Consider the following 19,806-nt stretch of genomic DNA (forward strand, 5'->3'; position numbering starts at 1 on the left):
CCCTGAAGGGTCTTAGAAAATCTGACTGTGTAGGTGGTTGTGGTTTTTCCACAGATTGTAAAACTGTTTGATCTGTATTTGTTTTACGAATCATTGTTTTTAGTTTCAATCTGTTTTCCACTTGGTGACGTAAAGTCGGGCGCAGAGTGCTGTTTTGAGTCCATTCCTGTTTTTCCTACGTGTGGTTTTCCGTTCGTAATAATCTATTCATAATGAATTAGTAACTGCAGCTTATTAAACGTAGTTCAATCCATGTGGATAAGAAAGGTTTTGTTGATGTTTTATATTTGATACGAATTGTCTACAGATGATATCAGTTCCCTTGAGCATTTCTCAAAGTTCACCTACATATAAAACTCCAGTACTAGTGATGTCATTGCCAAATATCATTTTTCATGTATTGATATGTTTCTGTTAATATCATATCGACAGTTACGAAATCTTTAATATTCATCTTAACCCATAAAGGATAGTTGCAGACTGGACTGAAGTCTATCACTAATGTAGCAAAATATGGTTTCTATTAGGTGGTAGATCAAATATTTAGCAGAGCGCATCAATGAGCCAGCAGGAACTTTAACTCTGCAGCTTTGCACAGTCAGTTATTTTCTTTAAGCATTCACTTACATGAACTATATACCTAAACTGGCAAATTCCAAACAACTCGCGCTTTTCCAAAGGCCAATCATTTCCAATTTAATAAAAACAACACCGACCTTATTAACATCAGAAAAGGGGCTCAAAGAAAAAAGTTAGAAGAGAAGAGATATGACGCAAATATCATAAAAAATACATCACCGAAAAATTGAAGATTGAAAGGGGTCGGTCAGTACTCTATGGTTTGGCCCACTGGAAAATTCCACTTTTTTGCGAACAAAAATTAGGCTCACAACAGGGTACATAAATATTTTCTTCAAACAAATATTCCTCTAACAATGGCATTAAATTTTAACATTTTTTCCGAAGATTAGGCAGTCATTAAGGACAAAAGGCTCGTGATACAAAATAACTATTTTCCTACGCAAATCCGAAGTTTTTATGGAAGTTTTTATTCTTGATTGCAAGGTAGCTCAACCGATCGATTCTTGTTCTTTTACGATTGTGATACAGCGATGACCCTAATATTTTTTAAAAAGTATTGTTATATTTTAACGACCAATGATTAACACTGTTGATGAGTGGTAACAACAGCATGCCTATTGATTTGTCTGCTTCCATCGCAGCTTGATACATAGTGACCATTTAATATGTTGGGAACGTGATTAGCATAAGTACATTTATTAATATGTAGAGCACCATCGCAGAAGTTGCAAAAGTCGTAAGGTATCGCTCTCCAGGGCGCTGCTTCTGTGCGTGTTAGTGACAACCCGCGAAAATCAACTGGTTTCAGTTACCTTATGTCAAAGTTGGAGATGTACGGAGCCAGTGAAACAATCACGAATGAAAACGCAACCTTAATTGCGGGTTTCGAGACGACGTAACCATGCAGTTTATTTTTGTGTTTTTGTTTGTGTCACTCACGCAAAGGACCTTTCAGCACGAAGTTTCTCCAGAAGGTTAGTTTGATGTTTTCGTTAAAGTTGCCTCTACTTCCGGACCGTTTTATAAATCTATCCCAATCCATAAATTCCGTTTATCTGGTAAGCTATAGCGGAGCTTGCTTGCTCTTTGCTTAGTTTGACCGATTGTTCATATAAATAAGAAAACAATTTTATTCGAAGCTGTCATATTTTTCAAAGTATTCTTTTAAAAAAACCCTCGGTTTTGGTAACACCTTTGAGGACAAAACTGGAGCTCCCTGTCAAAGAAACCACATGCTTAAACGATGAATAGACATATTCTATCGAAACTGATTAGTAGATAGATTGCGACAATAAGTGCCAATTAAAATGCTTCTTATCTCATACTATTCGATTCGTAGCTCTTTATTGCAAATTGATTTTGATTCTGTATCTAATGAAATACTTGACATTTCGAGAAATATGTTCGCTGTACTCTGTATCGTAAAATTTCCGCTTGTGGCTGTTTTATTTTTTTATTTGTTTTGTTTGTCTGGTTAGAACCGTAAAGTATTTTGGGGATTGCACCCGCTCCGACAATAAGATAAAACATCGGAAATTTCAAAACAATAAAATTATTTTATGAATGTAAAGCAGCAGCCTCGTTAATGTCGAACGATATTATGAATTCAGCTTGAACCAGCTTTGAGATATCTATAATAAACGAAGGTCCGTGGTTACGGAGACATTTTAAATTGACACGCTCGTTTTGGGAAGGGATGATTTGCTCGCTGTTGCTCAAACAGAGTCAAAACGGCTCAGCAGCGAAACATAGTTTGTATGTAAACGTGACATCCATGATCAATGTACAAAATGTCTTCTAACGCAGTAGGACGCCGTGGTGGAACCAGTACTTCATTGATTACAAATTACCCGGTCACGTCCATCGCTAATATATGGAAACGTTTTCAAATTAAGATATACATTTTGGTCTTTTTATCAATAATATGAAGCCGATTTACCATCACCGTATCGAATCACCCGTCTTCAGGTCTTCAAGCGTGTGCTAAGAGCATTTAAAATCGGTCAGGTATAAAAATTCATGTATGTACCAAGAAATATACATTTAGTTTCGCTTGATTAATCATCGTATAAATAATAAAATCTTTGCTTATTCTATTTACTGTCAGTTTGTTGTTAAATAGGGTTTCATTATTTGCCTATATTGCTGTACTGGTTTCTTTCTTTGTAATTCGATTACTTTGGTTATTTTGAATTATTTTCGATTTGGAATCGCAATCAAGATTACGAAAAGAAAATGCCGGATGAAAACATTTTTTAGCAATTTTTTCCAAGTTGTAAGACGGATTGTCAATATTTTTAGCGGAAATAGAAAGTACCTTGACACTGTCTTAAAAATGCTATATTAAACTATTTTGTTGAACAGTAATAACCGCATTGGCCGAGACTTATTAATAATTAAGCAAAAGTTTTCTACTTTTTTACTAGAAACTTCTGAACTAACACTACACACTACTTCTCGTGATTCAATATTAGCGGAAATAGAAAGTACCTTGACTTTGTCTTAAAAATGCTATATTTAACTATTTTGTTGAACAGTAATAACCGCATTGGCCGAGACTTATTCATAATTAAGCAAAAGTTTTCTACTTTTTTACTAGAAACTTCTGAACTAACACTACACACTATTTCTCGTGATTCTTGCCTATTCTCTTTAATTACCTACAAAACTCGAAATAATAATAAAAATAAATTATTCAATAAATGTTATAATGTCAACTTCCAGTAACAACAATATATAGATATGATAGATTACCATCTCATAGCAACCCAAACAAAGCCTTGCAAGCAAAGACTTACGTTGGTAAGACTGATAGACAAAAATTTATTGTGTGGGGTACAGGTATGTAAATCCACTTCAATCTTGCCATTGAAACTCTCTTTTGCTTCCTCCAATTTTTTCTCTTTTGTATATATGTTTGGATCAGTCTCTATTTTTATTTTGTGGCTTCATTCGGTTTTAAGCCTAGCATGTGTGTCACGAAATCGCCTTTAAGAGAGTGACCAAGGCATTTTAAAATAAATTCAGTTTTCGATCTAAAGTATGATTCCGTTAGGAAATTATTATTAAACTGAAAAAATGTTAGATTTTAATTTAATTGCAATTATATGTTAGGAGATCAATTCTTTACTCGGCTTCTTCCACCGATGATGGTGGTTTCGGGGTACCCGTTTGCAAATTTTGCATCCACAAACTGTCTACCATTATTAACACTTACATGCACGCCAAAACATACCAGCAACAATGATTTATTTCATTAATATGCTAAATATACGGTATATACATTAAGCCTGGTTTTCTCTAGCGACGCAAGCACAAGCGCGATCATGCAAAAGGGGCAAATTTTAATCTTGTGCTTGTGCTTACACAAGCATCAAAATGCAATGCGCTTGTGCTTTTGTTTAAGTCGAAGCCGTTTTCACGGAGAAATAAAAGCTGTTATCTTTGCGCTTGTGTTTGGGCCTGTGCTTGCGTCGCTCGTGAAAACCAGGCTTTACTTCATAGAAAATGCAGTGTACTGATTTTTATTCATGAGTTGTAAAACGAATAGTAAGCGCAACGAACGAGTGAGTTTTCTAAAGTTTTGCAACGAGTGAATAAAAACCCGTAAATAGCACTTTTTATGCTGTAATTTGTTTATTATATAATGAGAATTCAACCATTGTATAGTAATCTTCACTCGATTTTTCAGTTTTTTTTTTTTACCTTTGACATAGTACAGTTAAACGCAGCGCAGGGAAAAACAAATCTGCAAAATTCACATCGCTTTCCAAGCGAAAATATAAATTAATCGCCATTCATTTAAAAAAGAGAAATAAAGGAGACAAACTCTCCTAACCAACAACTTTAATTAAAAGAAACACAATATATCAGTTGCTTGTAAGAGCAGAACTTTTGATACTACATCGAGGAAACGTCACCACAAGCGAATCAACTAATTGAACAATCATCACAACATAATGGTGTTCCCAAGAGTGTTTGTATATTCTTGAAAAATTGGCGTACGCGTTGTAAGTTGCAAAGAAAATCCCAATCGTTTTTATTCTCCCAAGGAATTATTTTAATATGTGCGACGTACAAGTATCATTCACCTTACCCACTTTAAAAAAGGGGGGATGACAAGAATGAAAAGTGACGAAAAGAAACAACTCTTCTCGTCATTAAAATTCTTGATGCTGGGGGTGGGGTGGGGGAAATGTGCTCTTATATAATTGGCGGGAAAGAACAAGCTGAGAGCTGGTGACAAGTCCAAATTTTACTTCTTTTTGTACGACCTCTGTGAGAAAGCATATTTTTTATTTGCGTAAGTTTGTTAGAAGGGAATAAAGATATTTTTATTTAGCCTTCCTGAAATTTCACAAGTGTTCTTTGTATTTCTTCATTATAAGAATAAGCATAACTTTATTTAGCACTTAGTTAGTGTTACGGTGCATCTAATGAGATGAACCAGCTAACTCACAGGCATGCCACTAAAATCTCGCGGCGAACAGAGTTTAAACTCCAATTTCATACCAAGGAGTTATGCAAGTTGAACAATGTTTGGTCATTACTCCATCTCTTTATCTTTTATCTTACATCAACAGGTTTACAGGATTTGTAAACAATGAAACTGACTACGTTTCCTGTTTACCTATCTGACTTGCTTGCATTATATAAGTCATTACGCTATGTAGTTTTTTGGCGGTTTCTCAATGTACAAATGACAAAATGGTGGTAGCCTGCGGTTGACTTACATTCCATCTAGGGGTATAGCAATACTTCTAATCGTTTCATGCAACAAACTGGGATAGGCTACAGCGTTTTTGGTATTTTTTCCCAGAGCGCAGACCTCCTTTACCAAAAGAGTGAACATTTATTATAAACTAATGGTAAAATGCTTTTTTCCATCTGCCTGCGAGACAGTATTTTTTAAAGACTTCCTAGTACTGCGGTGCTGCAAAACGTGTTATTGTTAAAACAGTCGATATAGACAATAGACTGTCTGTTGTGAGGCAGGTTAATTCATAGCTGCTACTATATTTCCGTTGCTAAAGTTCAGATAACTTATCAAATCGATGTGGTGCAAAACATTTAACCAAGATGACCCTTCCCCATGGAAAACAAGCTCAAGAAAAAGTCAATTTATAATCAAACATATCACTTCATTCCTTTTCGTCCATTCCACGAAGAAAGAAGAATTATTTAATGATTGTGTTGGGCAAATATCCTATTGAAGATTTTATGGGTCACCAGGGCCAGATATGGTCGTTGTAGACCTAATATGGGGGTTTGATATGGTCGGCACACAACTCCTGATAGATTTTTCCGCTTTGTTGGTTTGTTGATTAGCATATATCAAAGATGTGGACTGCCCGAAATCATTATTCCATGTTCCTTGTTTAAAACAAATTGTTCACTTTTTATACCGCTGAGCGGTTTTCTTCAAAGAAAAAGGAATCATTAGGCACGAGTAAAATTTTTACGAGCGGATGCGAGTTTCAGTAACTGTATGCTTTATAAATTTCAATAGATATATAGCTTCTTTCGGATATTTAAGCATGATCGACGGAGGGAACTTTGCTCTTGTTACGTACGTTTTCTTATGTTTATTGGTTGAATGTTTTCACTCGGGCGATGAGAGGATATGTCTTACTTAAGTTGCCCGCGGGGTGTGCTTGATCGTGGACATTCTACGCTCTGAAAGTTGTTTTGCTTTTGTAGCTGCGTATTAGGCTGGAGCTTACTCAGGTTGCCGGTAATTTCTTCAAAAGGAGTCAAAATAAAAGCCTTTCGCTTCGAGAGCTCAACAGTCGAATAACGATTCACATTGGGAGATCACCGGATAAAACAATGTGTAAAAGCATCACATGTAAAACAATGTAACTTTGGGTGTACAATGAAATGAACCGATTTTAGTGCTGTAATGTTTCAAAGCTAAACTCTTCTGTTCTGATAACACTCTTGCTTGTAACAAAAACCAGGTTTGACCCTTCTAATGTAGCAGGTCATAAAAAAGCAAGTTGAAGTATCATGATATATGAAAGAAACACGTTTTAGCCATGATCAATTCACTTTCCGTTCTGATGCTAAAATAAAAGAACGCATCAATCTGACATTCCCACATAAGATGTCGTGAGTCATCCAGCTCTGAGTTGTTTGAATCATCTTACTCCAACGTGTGTGTCACGAAACTAAGATCGAGTGAGATAATGTTCACGATAGCAAATTCTCCAGCAGCACGTATTTCAAACTTTCATTTTAATCGCATTTTCTACAATGCCCATTGATGTGTATAAACACTTTTAAATGTAAGTAAGTTGGAAGCATTGGGTGCCAAAAGCAGAGCGGATTATAGAATCGTCACCAAATGGTCTTGCATTTGGTTTAATCCCACAGCGAGCCGTCATTTACTCATAATATAAAGATAAAACGTATTTTATTATGAAGCTTATGGTACAATACATTGCAATAAGCTTAAGACCTAAATGCAAAATATATAGAAAGCTCAGTATGTCCATTTAATAGTAAAAAGCAAAATGGAAAGCTGTGCGTCCATTAGTTTTACAGCAGTAAAAATTGTATTTACAATACAATGCATGAAATCTAATTGTTACAAGAATTTGACCTGACGATATGACCATTTCGAACTCGAATTTTGTCACTCGTTACGGCTTTAGTAGACTGAAGTGATAATTGCTTTCCCTTAGATTTCTTTTTGTATTTAATAGAGGTCACGATTTCTTGATCGATTGTTCGAATTGTCACAGTTGTTGTCTTCGCAGTTGCGATTGATGGCGAGAGACCTGATTTCGCTCCCACGGAATAAACATGGAATCAACCCTCAAAGCTGAAGGCGCCGCAAATTTTTGCGAACAACTCGCACCTTTGTCTTTTTTTAGCTACAGCTTTATTGTGGGTGGCGTGTTTACGATCGCGGTTGATTAAATAAGCAAATACAACTCCAAGCCACACAATTTGTGGTGTGTTTTAATGTACGGTTAACCCCTTTGAAACACGTAAAAAACCATTAAAATTGTTGTGACATAAAACAACACTTTTAAATCTTTTTTGATGAACAATAAATTATCAGACTGAAATTGCTCAGTTTTAACCTCACCCAGTGCAAGGATAGCGTTGTTTTGGAACAAACAAGTAAGAAAAAAACGTAAGCACACTAAGTGCTTTGTGTTATTGTACACGTGTGTCACTGTGTTTGAGTGTTTACATTTTATGTTTTCGTGAAAAATTCTGTCAGATCTTTATGAATGTTTTATGAATGTTGCTTGTTTGTCATCGTAATGTTTGACAAGTAATCAAAAAGATAAATCGAGAAGTGTTTCACGTTCCATTCCTTCGAAACTAAGGATCACTTTGAAATAAATTAAAATGTTTCAGATTAATTGAGGACGAGAAAGGCCAATTGTAACAAGGGGAACTCACCAGAAAATGACATTATTGTCGAGTTTACCATTTACTTGATGTTCTACGCACGCGCTGAGGTATTAGGGGAGGTGCAAGGTCAAAGTTTTACGTCACCTACGCCTATTGTTTTCCTCTTTAGAACATTACAGTCAAATGTTAAATTTATGGCTTGTGAAAAGATAAGCTTTTAACTCCGCCACAAGTGCTTCGGGCGTTTATCAGTGAGCGTTCGTGACTCGATCAACATCCTTTCACGAGAAGCTGATATTGTTTGTGCGTGTTGCAAAAAGCACTAGTTTTGACACTTTTTGTGCAAGTTTTCTTGGTGATTGGCCTTCTCGCTGCTATACCAAGGGAGTCCTCTGGGGATGAAGATGTGCTCGATACCCTTGCAATTGATACTGCTGCACTTTCTCTTCTTCAACTCGGTTCAGTCACATTATTTCAGGAACTACAGCGACCAAGGTAAGACGGGTTTATTTTCTCCTCTTTAAATGTCAAAAACTGGCTTTTGCTTGGAAAAAACGAACTCGCGAAATGCCATTTTACGTCTCACTGTGACTTGTCATTGGCAACAATGGTTCTTCTCTGAAAACTAAAAGTTTAACTGAGGTCAACGCTGTGTTCTTAATCGTTTGTGTATGGTGAACAGTGTTTGTTATTTTTTAGAGTTTTGCATTGCTTATTATTACCAAAGCATTGTTTTTTAGGAAGACTGAGGCAAATAGGGGCTACCATGTTTGTAATTTTCCCATTGCGCCCTTAACCGAATGTTGCTCTTGTTAAAAAATTTATATTGTCCACTTTGATTACAAAGCATCGTTTTCATTTGTAATCAAAACAAACCGCTCCACTCATACTTATACTTTTAGCATCCAAGAATGCAAGCAGTTTGGATATCTTTTTCCCGATATGTAAAATCGATGTAAAAGGATGACTCTTTTTTATAGAAGTCTTTGGATACATTATTTATTTAGCTTTCCTTTTTGTCTTGTCGCGAATAGCACTTTTTCTCAGCACAGAAAATTTACTCGTAAAAACAAACGTGCTCTTGCTATCTCATCTGTTCTTGCTTTTTTTAAGTTCAACCTTAGCAAACCGCTGCTAGGAAAACTGTTCTTAAGCGTACGGTAAACTGCCGTTGAATTTTAGTCAAAAACTGACCGTTTTAGTTAGTTACGGTAGTATGTTTAAAATAATGTCTTTGGTGGGAAATTTATTGTAGAGGTTGTCTCAGATTGATAAACAGACGACGGTCCATGCGGCCCGTAGAAAGAATAACGTGAGGTTACTTATCAGATAACCCGATCAGATATCTCTTGGCTTGCAGAAATGAAACTGCTGTATTATTCTAAGAGCACCTAAAGTAAACGTAAAAGGCGCAAGGGAGAGTAGCGAATAGAAATATCAAAACATCCCGAGGCGATTTACACTGTTTATCTTCGTGGGTGCTTTTACAGTAAACGAACTTCACGATAAATTACAAATTGATAACTTAGTCAATATTGTTAACAATAGCTCTGACAAGCGGCAGCTGCATCGATGCAGTACTTTACCTACCTCCGTGCTGCTTTCAAGTTAAAAAATCAATTTAATTACATTTCGAAGTTTTTACATTTATCCCATCCAATGTTAAAATCCAGGCACGTACAACATAATGAGCTGATTCCGGATTTATTATTCTTACCTTTGTCAAGTTTGCAAGCCTATCTTTATAGTCTCCAGCTTACGCTAAAATCCACTCATTCAATTATAAGTGCATATCACAAATTACCAAAAAGGTTATTAAAACCTAAGTTCAGGATGTGAAACAAAAGAGTGTGGCCAATTTTTTGGGTTTTGTTTTTTATCAGAAAGATATAATAGTTAGAAGGTGTTTTTTGTAGAAACTTTAATACAAGTCAAAATATCTTTATTTTATTTTTAATGGAATGGTTAAAAGTTCTAGACTGTTTCTATGAAAAACAAAGGGAAAAATAAGAAAAAGTTAAATTGGTTGTGTCTCTACCGCGGAATTAAATCCTGACAGTTTGTTTAAAAATTCATGTTCAAAAGGTTGAATTCGTAGAACATATGTATTCGAAATTTAAAAAAAAAAAATCAAAAGAAATGGAAGAGTTTGGGTTAGTACGTGAAGTCCAAAGACGTTAGGCTGATGATTAAGTTTCTTTGCTTTCTAAAATATTTTTAAGAGCAGAGAGTCATAAACTGTTTAGTGCTTACTTTTTATACGTCTCAGCGCCATCTCGCCCATAAGCCCCCATTGCTAATCTTTGTTTGTTAGTATTAGCCAATCAAAATATTGCATGTTAAATGTTTACAGCACAACATTGAGCACCATACATTAAGACGTTTCAGACTGGGTAAACAAACTGTTAAATTAGGTCAAGGCCTGCATTGAAACATCTGAGGAAAATTCTGGATTATGAAATTAGGCCATTTTCCCACGGTCCTGCTGGTAACAAATAATTCTTAATATGTAAGTTACTTTTCAGCTGTTTTGTCATCTGAAATTGGGAAGGCGGTGCATTACGAGCAAAAGACACTACAATGGCCAATGCACCTAACTTGTTTTTGTCTTGTAAACCGATTAGCCATTTTCCAAGCTGTTCTGTTTAGTTATTTTTCGGACGACATCAAAGAGAATGTTATATGTGTTCCCACAGTCAACGTAATCGTCACAAGATTGATTATAATTATAATTGCCTTCCGGATTTTTCCAAAAGATCTTGCCAACAGCAGGGTTCCTATAATTTTAAGGAAAAGGACAAAGTTTTATTGAGTTTTTTTTTAAAAAAAGGTTTCGACAAAAACATTATCATCGTCGCTTACAATGTCTATAAATTTTAATATTATATTTTATTTTCCAGATTCTTTTGACTTCGCTTTTTTGTGGTGCAGAACGTCCACACAACGTCGCGAAGAGAAAAAAGTTGTCATTTTAAATTTCGGGAAAGAGACATGAGCTTGCATCTTATCTTCGCAATTTAAAAAAAAAGGCGTTCGATACAGACTTATTCAGACCACCATGAAATTCTGGCTAGCCGGCAGCAATATTTTGAATCGAAGTGCTGTTCTCTGTCTAACGAAAAGTGCTGTAGTCTAATTCCTTTTAACCAAAGTGTCATGCATTGCACACCCACTTTCTGCTTAACCGAAGTGCTGTTATCTGCAGAAATGGAGCCTGTTCACTAACTATTAAAACATCAACCTCGTTCCCAGGGTCTTTCTCTGTTAAAACATCACAAAGGGTCTACCCTGGTTAAGGTACCTCTTTACGCTATATAAAACATCACAGAGTGTTCAATTGCTTCAGGCAATTAAACTGAGACCTTGAATTAACTTGTGTATAGCGAGCAGTTACAACAAAGCCCAGCAAAAGAGTCACGCACTGTTTTATCTCAAGCATTTTTTTGCATGGAAACTGAACATTTCAAATTTTTTAATTCCTCTATAGAATGGATCCACGGCAATTTTACATTAGTATCTGTCATTTAGTTTGCCAGCTTTGAATGGTCAGAAAACTCAACACCTATCTTACAATATATGACCTTGAATTCGATAAATACTGAGGAAGTTTCTAAATTAAAAAAACAAAAACAAAAATGTCTATAGGTGGATTGTATTTGTCCTAAAAACTGATTGCTTTGGTTCTGAGAACATGAACATTGTAAACATAAAACCTGCATGTAATTTGTTGCTTGCTTGCACGCATTCAAAAATGACGGCCTTTTTCTTTATGACTGGAACTCGCCAGAAGGTATAGTACATGTATATCGTCATTTTCTCATAAACGAGTTTAGTGACCCTTTAAAATATATTCCCAGTCTAGAACCAATAAAAGACAGTCATTGTAGGCTGGCAAAACTATTTTTTAAAACTTCGAAACTTTGTTCCTTTCCTTAAAATGTTGGGAATCCTGCTGTTAGTAAGACCTTTTTGTAAAAATAACACATACAGGTATAGCAAGCTTTCAATGTGTTTCATAATGTGCGCTGAGGAGCATTTGTTTACTTTAATAATTCTCTTTGTTGTTGTCCGAAAAAAAAAGAAACAGAACAGCTTCGGCTAAAAAACAAATTAGGTGTTGTTGCCATTGTAGTGATCATTCTCACTAAAAGGCTAAAAATGCAAATGAAATATATTTCAACATTATACACAAAACAAAATGACAGAAACAAAATTCACAGTAAAAAACAACCTGTCACTGGGCAACATAAAATACACGTGCACAATTACAAGAATCAATATTTCGTGCAAATGTCAACGAATGGCAACACTTATACGTAAAAACGAAGGGGTAACCAATGTTAAATATATTGCTTAATGAAAAAATTATTTTTGGGTTAAGAAGTTGTTGAAAAATTGCAGCTTTTTGCTACTGGACTTCAGCCACGTACAAACGTATGCAACTATAATAAACAATGAAATTTTGTAACAATATATTACAGTAAAAATTTTAGCCGGGTTGCAGTATTTCAGTATAATTATCCATGAACGGTATGATCGTCTAAGAAGTAACTTTGTATTGATATGCCTTATCCTTACTGCGCAGAATTTTACGCGTAATTAGCGCGCGCACACAAACAAAATGGCGGCTTTTTTCTATGCGGCTTAGTTCGCGAGAGAAGTAAATTGTCGCTTTCTCGTAAACGTTTTAAAATAAGTATCTTTTCAGTGAGAATGATCATTTCCTGTGGCAATCCACAATTCAGATCTTTTGAAATTAATTAACCTTCGAGTTATTTCTTGTAAACTTCCAAAACAATGATCAAAATAGACAAAGGATGACTTGTATGGTTAACATGTCAAGATTAGGTAGTTATGAAAATGAATAAAAATGTTTTTTCGCGATAAAAGTATAATGTAGGCTTTTTCAGAACGTATGGTTTAGGAATTGCACAAACCCCGCGTTCCGTTACCATCAGTAGATGGAACAATCTAATTAACTTTTTGTGAAGCCCAAAAGTGTTAACAGCAACCTTTAATTAGCCTTTCGTATTCGCGCTGTTTATAAAATTAGGATCATATTCGTGCTGGTGTTAAGGCATTTTTTCCGCCACAGCTGTGATCGGTTTCAAAGTTTTAAAATCCCAATTTTTCCTAAGAAATGTTTGCTCGACTTTACCATTTCCATTACTTCTAGTTTACCTTTGTATTCGAAGCACTTACGTGGCTTTCAAAACGCCATTGTTTTTGTTCTTTGTTTTACTCCGAAAATGCCGTTATAAGCCAATCGCAGTGCATGTCAAGGAAGCGATACGGACGAACAACTCTGTTTTAGACCAAGGGAGCAGGAGTTGGCTACCGCCAACGGTAGGGTAGAATCCTCAATCAGTAAAGATCGACTGACTGGTGTGAACAAGTCCGCTTTTCTGCTAATCTTTGCCATTGGCCCAGTTACTAAATCTGTTTGGTAACGATAACCTGTCGACCGCCATAATACACATGCTTAGGACGAGATATCAGACCATTGAGATGTGGCTGGTAGGACTGGTAGTGTTGTACTTTATCCCGGTTTACGCGCACTTCGAAAGCGACCAAGGTTAGAGCAATTTTTTTTACCTTTAAATTAAAACATCAATCTTTTCAAAAGTGATATTACTGATGTTACTTTTGTGTAAGCTTGTCTTTGTTTACAATGTTTACCTCAAAAGCATAAGTATAAGTTTCTGATCGAGTTACAAAATTTCTGAATTCTGAATAGAACAGGGCACGATTTACTTTCGTCAAACATTTGAGACCAAAGCAAGTATTTTTTCTATTTAATTACGCGGGTTTGGAAACTCAAAATTTCACAAAGAATTTATTGTGCTCATGAGTGATTTTACTCAAACAGACATTTTGCAGTTTTTGACAGCTAATATCTCCGTCAATGTTACACTCAAAGAACTGAACATTTCTCCCATTATTTAGTTTTACAAGCTCTTTAAACATTTGAAGTCGTAAAGCATCATGCCTTCTCTACGCAAGGTCGTATTCTTATGAGGCATTATGAAGACAATGACATCAGCAAAGATCGACCTATTTACATGTATTAGTTAGGTTTTTTTAATTTTTTATTGAGTAAACTCTCATAACGGAAGATTTTGAAATACATTTCAGAATAAACATCAACGCTAAAAATACATGACGTTTCGGCGACGACATGTCACCATTATCAAATGCAAATTTTACATGGTACAGAACAATATTTATAGAAAAGAAAGTGTGAAACTAAATTACAATAAATGAGGCGTAAAAAAACAGAAAAATGTACATAACTAAGTAAACAGTTTCGCTGGAATGGAGTCCTTTTGAGTGTTCAGGGATGGTTTCTTTTTCCTAATTAGGAGCATCTCGTAAATTAGGCACTCAAACTTTCCGCGGCATTTCTTTAGGATGGCAAATTGGCTGTAAAGGTCGATCGTCTTTTGATTGTGTTGTTCTTGAAGGTGTTTATCAATTACGCAGTATCTGTGCTCATCGATGCGCAGGTGAAGATGGCGGCTCGTGTAGCCAATATAATTCGCATCGCACGAATTATATTTAAATTCGTATACTACACTTTGTTGGTTTACTAGAGAGGGCTTTGTTTCCGTGAACTGTGTTGCTTGTGAAGACTGGTGTTATTTCACGATCTATTTTCTTTCCTAGGTCACACAGTTCTCTACGTACGTAGTCAACGATTTTTGATCTTTGAATGAAATGCTTGTTAAAAAACCGTAAAATAGAATAATAATGATACTAAAAGATTTATATAGCACCATATCCATGGCTCATGGCGGTTTACAGTAAAATATTATTAAAAATGGAATTCACATAAAAAATTTACATCAGTGATAAAAAAATAACAAACTAATAAAACAGCTAAGCTGTAAAGGTGAAAATAAAACTAAGAATCATTAAAACCGTTTACCTAAAATTTGCTCATTAACTGACTAACTTAACTTAATAATTAACTAATTAACTAATAAACTGACTAACCAATAGAGTTATTTTAGAATTTGTTAAAATGGTATGTCTTTATACAAGTCTTAAATACTAGTTATGCAACGCATTCGAGTGGTATACTATGGAATATCCCACGAGTGACTTGTACTTTCTCGGTATACACACGAGCCTTTAAGCGAGTGTGTATACGAAGAAAATACAAGTGACAAGTGGGATATTCCATAGTACACGAGAAAGTGTTGTGTAACTATTTTATACCATGCCATAGAAAATACGCTTACTAAATTTCATCGAGAATAATATCGCAGCGCACGATGGGAAGGTTGGGTTGAATACCGTCGAATATACAACGGCTTTCCTGTATTCTGATTGGCTGTATTTTCTATGGCGTGGTATAAAATCTGATAGCGAGCCGGAAGGGAGTTCCATAGGCTAGGTGCTACAAAGTGATATTGTAAAGATGCAAAAACCAAAGCAAGATAATGTTGTAAAGGTAAAGGTAAAGCCTGCTGTCGAGCCAAGTGGCTCATCAGGCCGGAGCTTATCCCGGTTTCTGTAGCATTAAGCGGCTAGGAGTATTTCTACTCCTCCCTGGATGGGATGCTAGTCCATCGCAGGGTTACCCCCCCCCCCCCAGCAGTAAATTCGCCGGTATTTATACACCTGGGTGGAGAGAGACACTATGAGAGTAAAGTGTCTTGCCTAAGAACACAACGCAGTGCCCCGGCCAGGTCTCGAACCCGGACCGCTCGATCCGGAGTCCGCCGCACTAACCATTAGGCCACCGCGCCTCCCACAAGATAATGTTGTAGTTTTGAGAAACTGTTTTACACCATCGGTTACCAAAATGATAAAAATATTATCATCATCATCATCATTAAAAATTTGAAAGAAAACAAATATCCTGAATAACATCACGTGGTTAAAAATGGTGCAACAAACAAACAGACAAACAAATCAAGTCAAATGGGCCTACATGATCATATTAGAACAAACAAACAGACAAACAAATCAAGTCAAATGGGCCTACATAATCATATTAGAATTGTATTACATTTGCGGTGAGTAAGGTCACTTACATTTAGGGATAAAAATACGTATTGCACTTGGTGACCTTGTCACTATTCTTTCCAGTATCTTCTTTGAATTACTATTTGACGTAAACTTGATATTATTCCAGCCAGGCGGCAGAAATTAAAATTACCAACTTGTCAATCATATGTATCGTCCGTATAGACAAGGAGTCTGGATCCCATATTTTTCTATCATGGATTGTTTTACGTAGATATAATACTTTCGTTTAGTGTGTTTTTCTTATCGCTTAGAAATCCGGGCAGAAAACAGCGTTTGCTTGCAGATTAACTCCGTACTCCTAAGCATAAGTTATCAAACGTTTCAGCCGTTTGTGGTTTTAAGACAAATTCATGTCCCCCCCTAGCTCCTCCTGTGTGGCTTCCCAATATTTTGTTCTGTGTTTAATATTGCCCCGGACCAACCATTATTTAGAAGTTGAAGAATCGTCTAAATTGCCCTGAGCTATCTGCATTGACATTTAGCTTTGTTATATTACATTTAGCGGTTATACAGATTACTTTTACAAAATGTGCAAAATGAATAAACTTTGAACTTTATCTTCTGCGGTAAATATATTCAACCTGCTTGGCAAACCTATGTGCGATTACTAATTCATAAAATGCCTGCAAAACAATCGGATTGTTTAGACGAATTCTGTGCGGTGGCTATATGCGGTCGGTAATGTTTTCTTTTTGCGGTTCCGGTTTTGTTTTACAAACACCCGTTTCTTTATTTAAACCCTGCTCTCACGACGTTCTGACGATTGTGACTCATCGAAACAAGATGTCTTATCTGCGCATGTGCACCGTGAGGGCTGTGATGACAGCAGATGTTTCATAAAAGCCTGGCCAGCGGATTTTGTTTTTATTTTACAACAAAGGGAATATGTTATATTGAAGTGATAACTCTTAAGTGGTAATTTAGATGCGTGGGGCGGGAAAGTCCACGCAGTCGGCAATATGCAAAAGTTGTTATATGACTCGAGTTCGTACTTCTGCCCGCTCTGCGTTTCTTTCCAGTTGCTTAGTGTAAGACTTCGAAGCATAGCTTTAATTAATTGCACCATAATATGAGATTTATCTTGGGCGCAGTGATTTTGTGTTTGGTTGTCGGGAGAAGTGGACCACAGCAGCTTCTCGACGCCTCTACTTCCTTGGCAAAGATAACAGGTTTCTTAAGCTTATCAAGCACGCAAACAAGCAATTTTGCTAGCTTTATTTGTCGTCCAATTGACACTTAGAGATTAACGAGTAACCGCGTTCTCACCTTCTTTTCGTTCGCAGCAAATTGCCGGAGGCCGCTCGGGTTGGCAAGCGGTGAGATCCAAAACGTACAAATCACAGCCCAATCGGTCTACAACAATGACTTCTCAACGTTTGGAGCGCACCGGGCCCGTCTCAACGAATCGAGCTGGCCGCCCGGGTACAGAGGTGATCCGAACCAGAGTAATGGCTGGATTAAAGTGGAATTGGGCAAGAAAATGGTGATAACTGCTATCGCGACGCAAGGCTACGGCGATCCCGCGGTCCCTGAGTGGATGGAACAGTATCTGGTTATGTACTCCAACGGCGGGGATTATTCGTATTTTCAAGACTTGGAAGGTAATCTCCAGGTAAGTTAAGCCATTACGATAACAATATTATTTTTTTCTGTAACCCAGATTGCCAATCGTGTTCAAATCCATGTTGTACAGTATTTTAAACGAGTGAATGCGTCCATTTCGTTGTACCAAAATATTCGGTCGTTATTTGGGTGTTGTATTATAAATCGAAATGCAGTGCAATTCACTGTCTCTATGTTTTTGTATAAAATGTTATCTAAAACGTCAATAACGTATTCTTTGCGTTGATTATGTAATATAAAAGTCGTTGATGCTGACTCAACAGTGGGAGTGAAGCAGGTAGATAATATGTTGAGACTGCGGAAGATTTCACACAAATTGACAAGTTAATGAAAATTGAAATCGAAAAAGAGTAAAGAAATTCGAATTTTTGCTTTTCTCTTTCCGTACGTGTTTTACTATAGAAACCGTTGACGCTTCCACATAGCTAGTAGTAAAAGACAATGAAAAAGTTAGCGTGGTACTGTAAATATCTTGTTTTAAGTTTTGCTTGGCGCACCTTAAAACTAGAGCTGTAATTCTTATCGCGTTTATTTGATTTCTGATTACTCGTGCTTAAAGTACCGAAATTCACTTAAAAATGGTGTTTTGTAAACATTTATAGCGCTTTAAAGCTGTCTTGGTTTCTTGAAACACAATGGGAACTCTAACCAACACCAAAACTAAGTTAATATTTAATGCACTTTAGAGAGAAAGCTTGCTTTTTAAAATTGCGTTTCCGATAACAAATTACACGAAACTCAATCATTTTAACTTCAAACTCTAATGGAAGATTTTTTCCTGCATTAATTAAAACAATCCACCCGTTTTTGTGTGCGTTATAAGGTTTTTGAAAGAGTAACACTGAGAATGAACTTAGACAAATGAATTTTGCATTGTTTCGTCTGTCGTGGGGCTGCGGTGTAATTACATTTGCCTCAAATTGATTAAATTCCAGAAAAAAATAGAGAAAAATCTAGAGAAGTTAGATTTTTTCAAATTCCAAAGATGCCTTCAAAATACTGCGACCTACCAACAAATTTACACGATCCATGCTTGCTTAATGTGGTTATATTTTCAGATTAATAAAAAAAGTGTCGTTTGAATCGCGTGATTTAATTGAAACTGTCTTGACGCCGGGAACTGCGAAATTAGCTATCGAGCGGCCGTTTGTTTTTTTAAGGTTGTCTTTACAATTAGTCAATTCTTTCTTGTGGTTTCTTGTAGGACATGCCAGCAAGCGTTAAACTCGCAATAAGCTTTAGAGCTTGGCCGTTATCTGAAATTGAAGAATTTTTTTTTTTGTTCGACGGGTGTTAAGCCGTTCCCACTGCGTGAGTCTTGCCGGGAGAAATACACGAATTTTTAGCGCCCTTAAATTTGGCACGAAATTAATAAAAAACACATTTGACTAGTCGTTTAAGCGCCCAATTTATACTAACATTTAAATGATTCATTTCTATTAGTATAAAATCGAAATTTCCAGTCGTATCTGTTCAAAACAGTCATATTTCAGTTCTTGTTTTTCTTTACTCTTTCTCCCGAACCTGCATGACGCATTCGTTTTCACGGCTGGCGCAGGTCAGTTCTGAATAAACCAAGTTTTTGCGGCGAGTTGGTAATTCTTGTTATTGCATTGTTTTTGCCAAACTTGTCAAGATTAATTACTCCTTAGTGATAGATGCCTTCTCAATAAATTCTTATGCAAATACTAGCGGTAACGTTTAACAAGCTAAAAATCGCCTCTCAAGTGTAGATCTTTTTTTATTTCACAAGTGAAGATCTTATCGAGCAGCCTTAAGTTTTACTCATGTTCGATGTTGTGGTCTGTATGTATGTAGTTCGATAATTCGTTGGTTTACTTCACATAGTGCGGTGATTATAAAACGATGATGTGGCGTTTCGGTTGTTTTCTAATTGCCTTGAATACCCAGAGGGAATGTGGCTAAGCCGTAAAGGAAACGGAGTGAAAAACGGAAAGGGGAGATGTGAATGAATCGGTGATTTAACACACCCAAAATATATCTTTGTAGTGAGTATACTCCTTCCACTACCCAAAAAGGAGAAGTACCTCACTCTTTCAACCTCCCTCCTTTCCGACCACCCAATATCATGTATGAAGTTAACTATGAGTAAATACTTCTTTAAAACGTGTTTACAAAAACAGTGACACTGAGAGAAAGCGAAAAAAAGACGTCCCTCGAACCTCCATGTCA

At 36.3% G+C, this 19,806-nt stretch overlaps 1 protein-coding gene across 5 annotated transcripts in view; it reads left to right on the forward strand.

Moving 5' to 3' along the window:
• The first annotated feature begins 1,463 nt into the window (after window positions 1-1,463).
• The window catches only part of LOC144634479 (polycystin-1-like protein 2), a 43,462-nt gene continuing 25,119 nt past the window's right edge, over window positions 1,464-19,806 (forward strand). For 2 of the 5 annotated variants that reach the window (XM_078493431.1, XM_078493434.1), the window contains exons 1-2: window positions 8,153-8,448; window positions 17,274-17,602. In XM_078493431.1, the coding sequence (XP_078349557.1) occupies window positions 8,352-8,448; window positions 17,274-17,602 (426 nt within the window). In that variant the 5' untranslated portion in view covers window positions 8,153-8,351. Of the gene's footprint in view, window positions 1,557-8,152; window positions 8,449-16,915; window positions 17,160-17,273; window positions 17,603-19,806 lie in introns of those variants that run through there. The other 3 variants (XM_078493430.1, XM_078493433.1, XM_078493432.1) reach the window with 2 other exon arrangements.

Source organism: Oculina patagonica, chromosome 13 (assembly GCF_052425735.1).
Source record: "Oculina patagonica isolate OP01 chromosome 13, crgOcupat, whole genome shotgun sequence".
In the NCBI taxonomy this organism is placed as follows: domain Eukaryota; kingdom Metazoa; phylum Cnidaria; class Anthozoa; order Scleractinia; family Oculinidae; genus Oculina; species Oculina patagonica.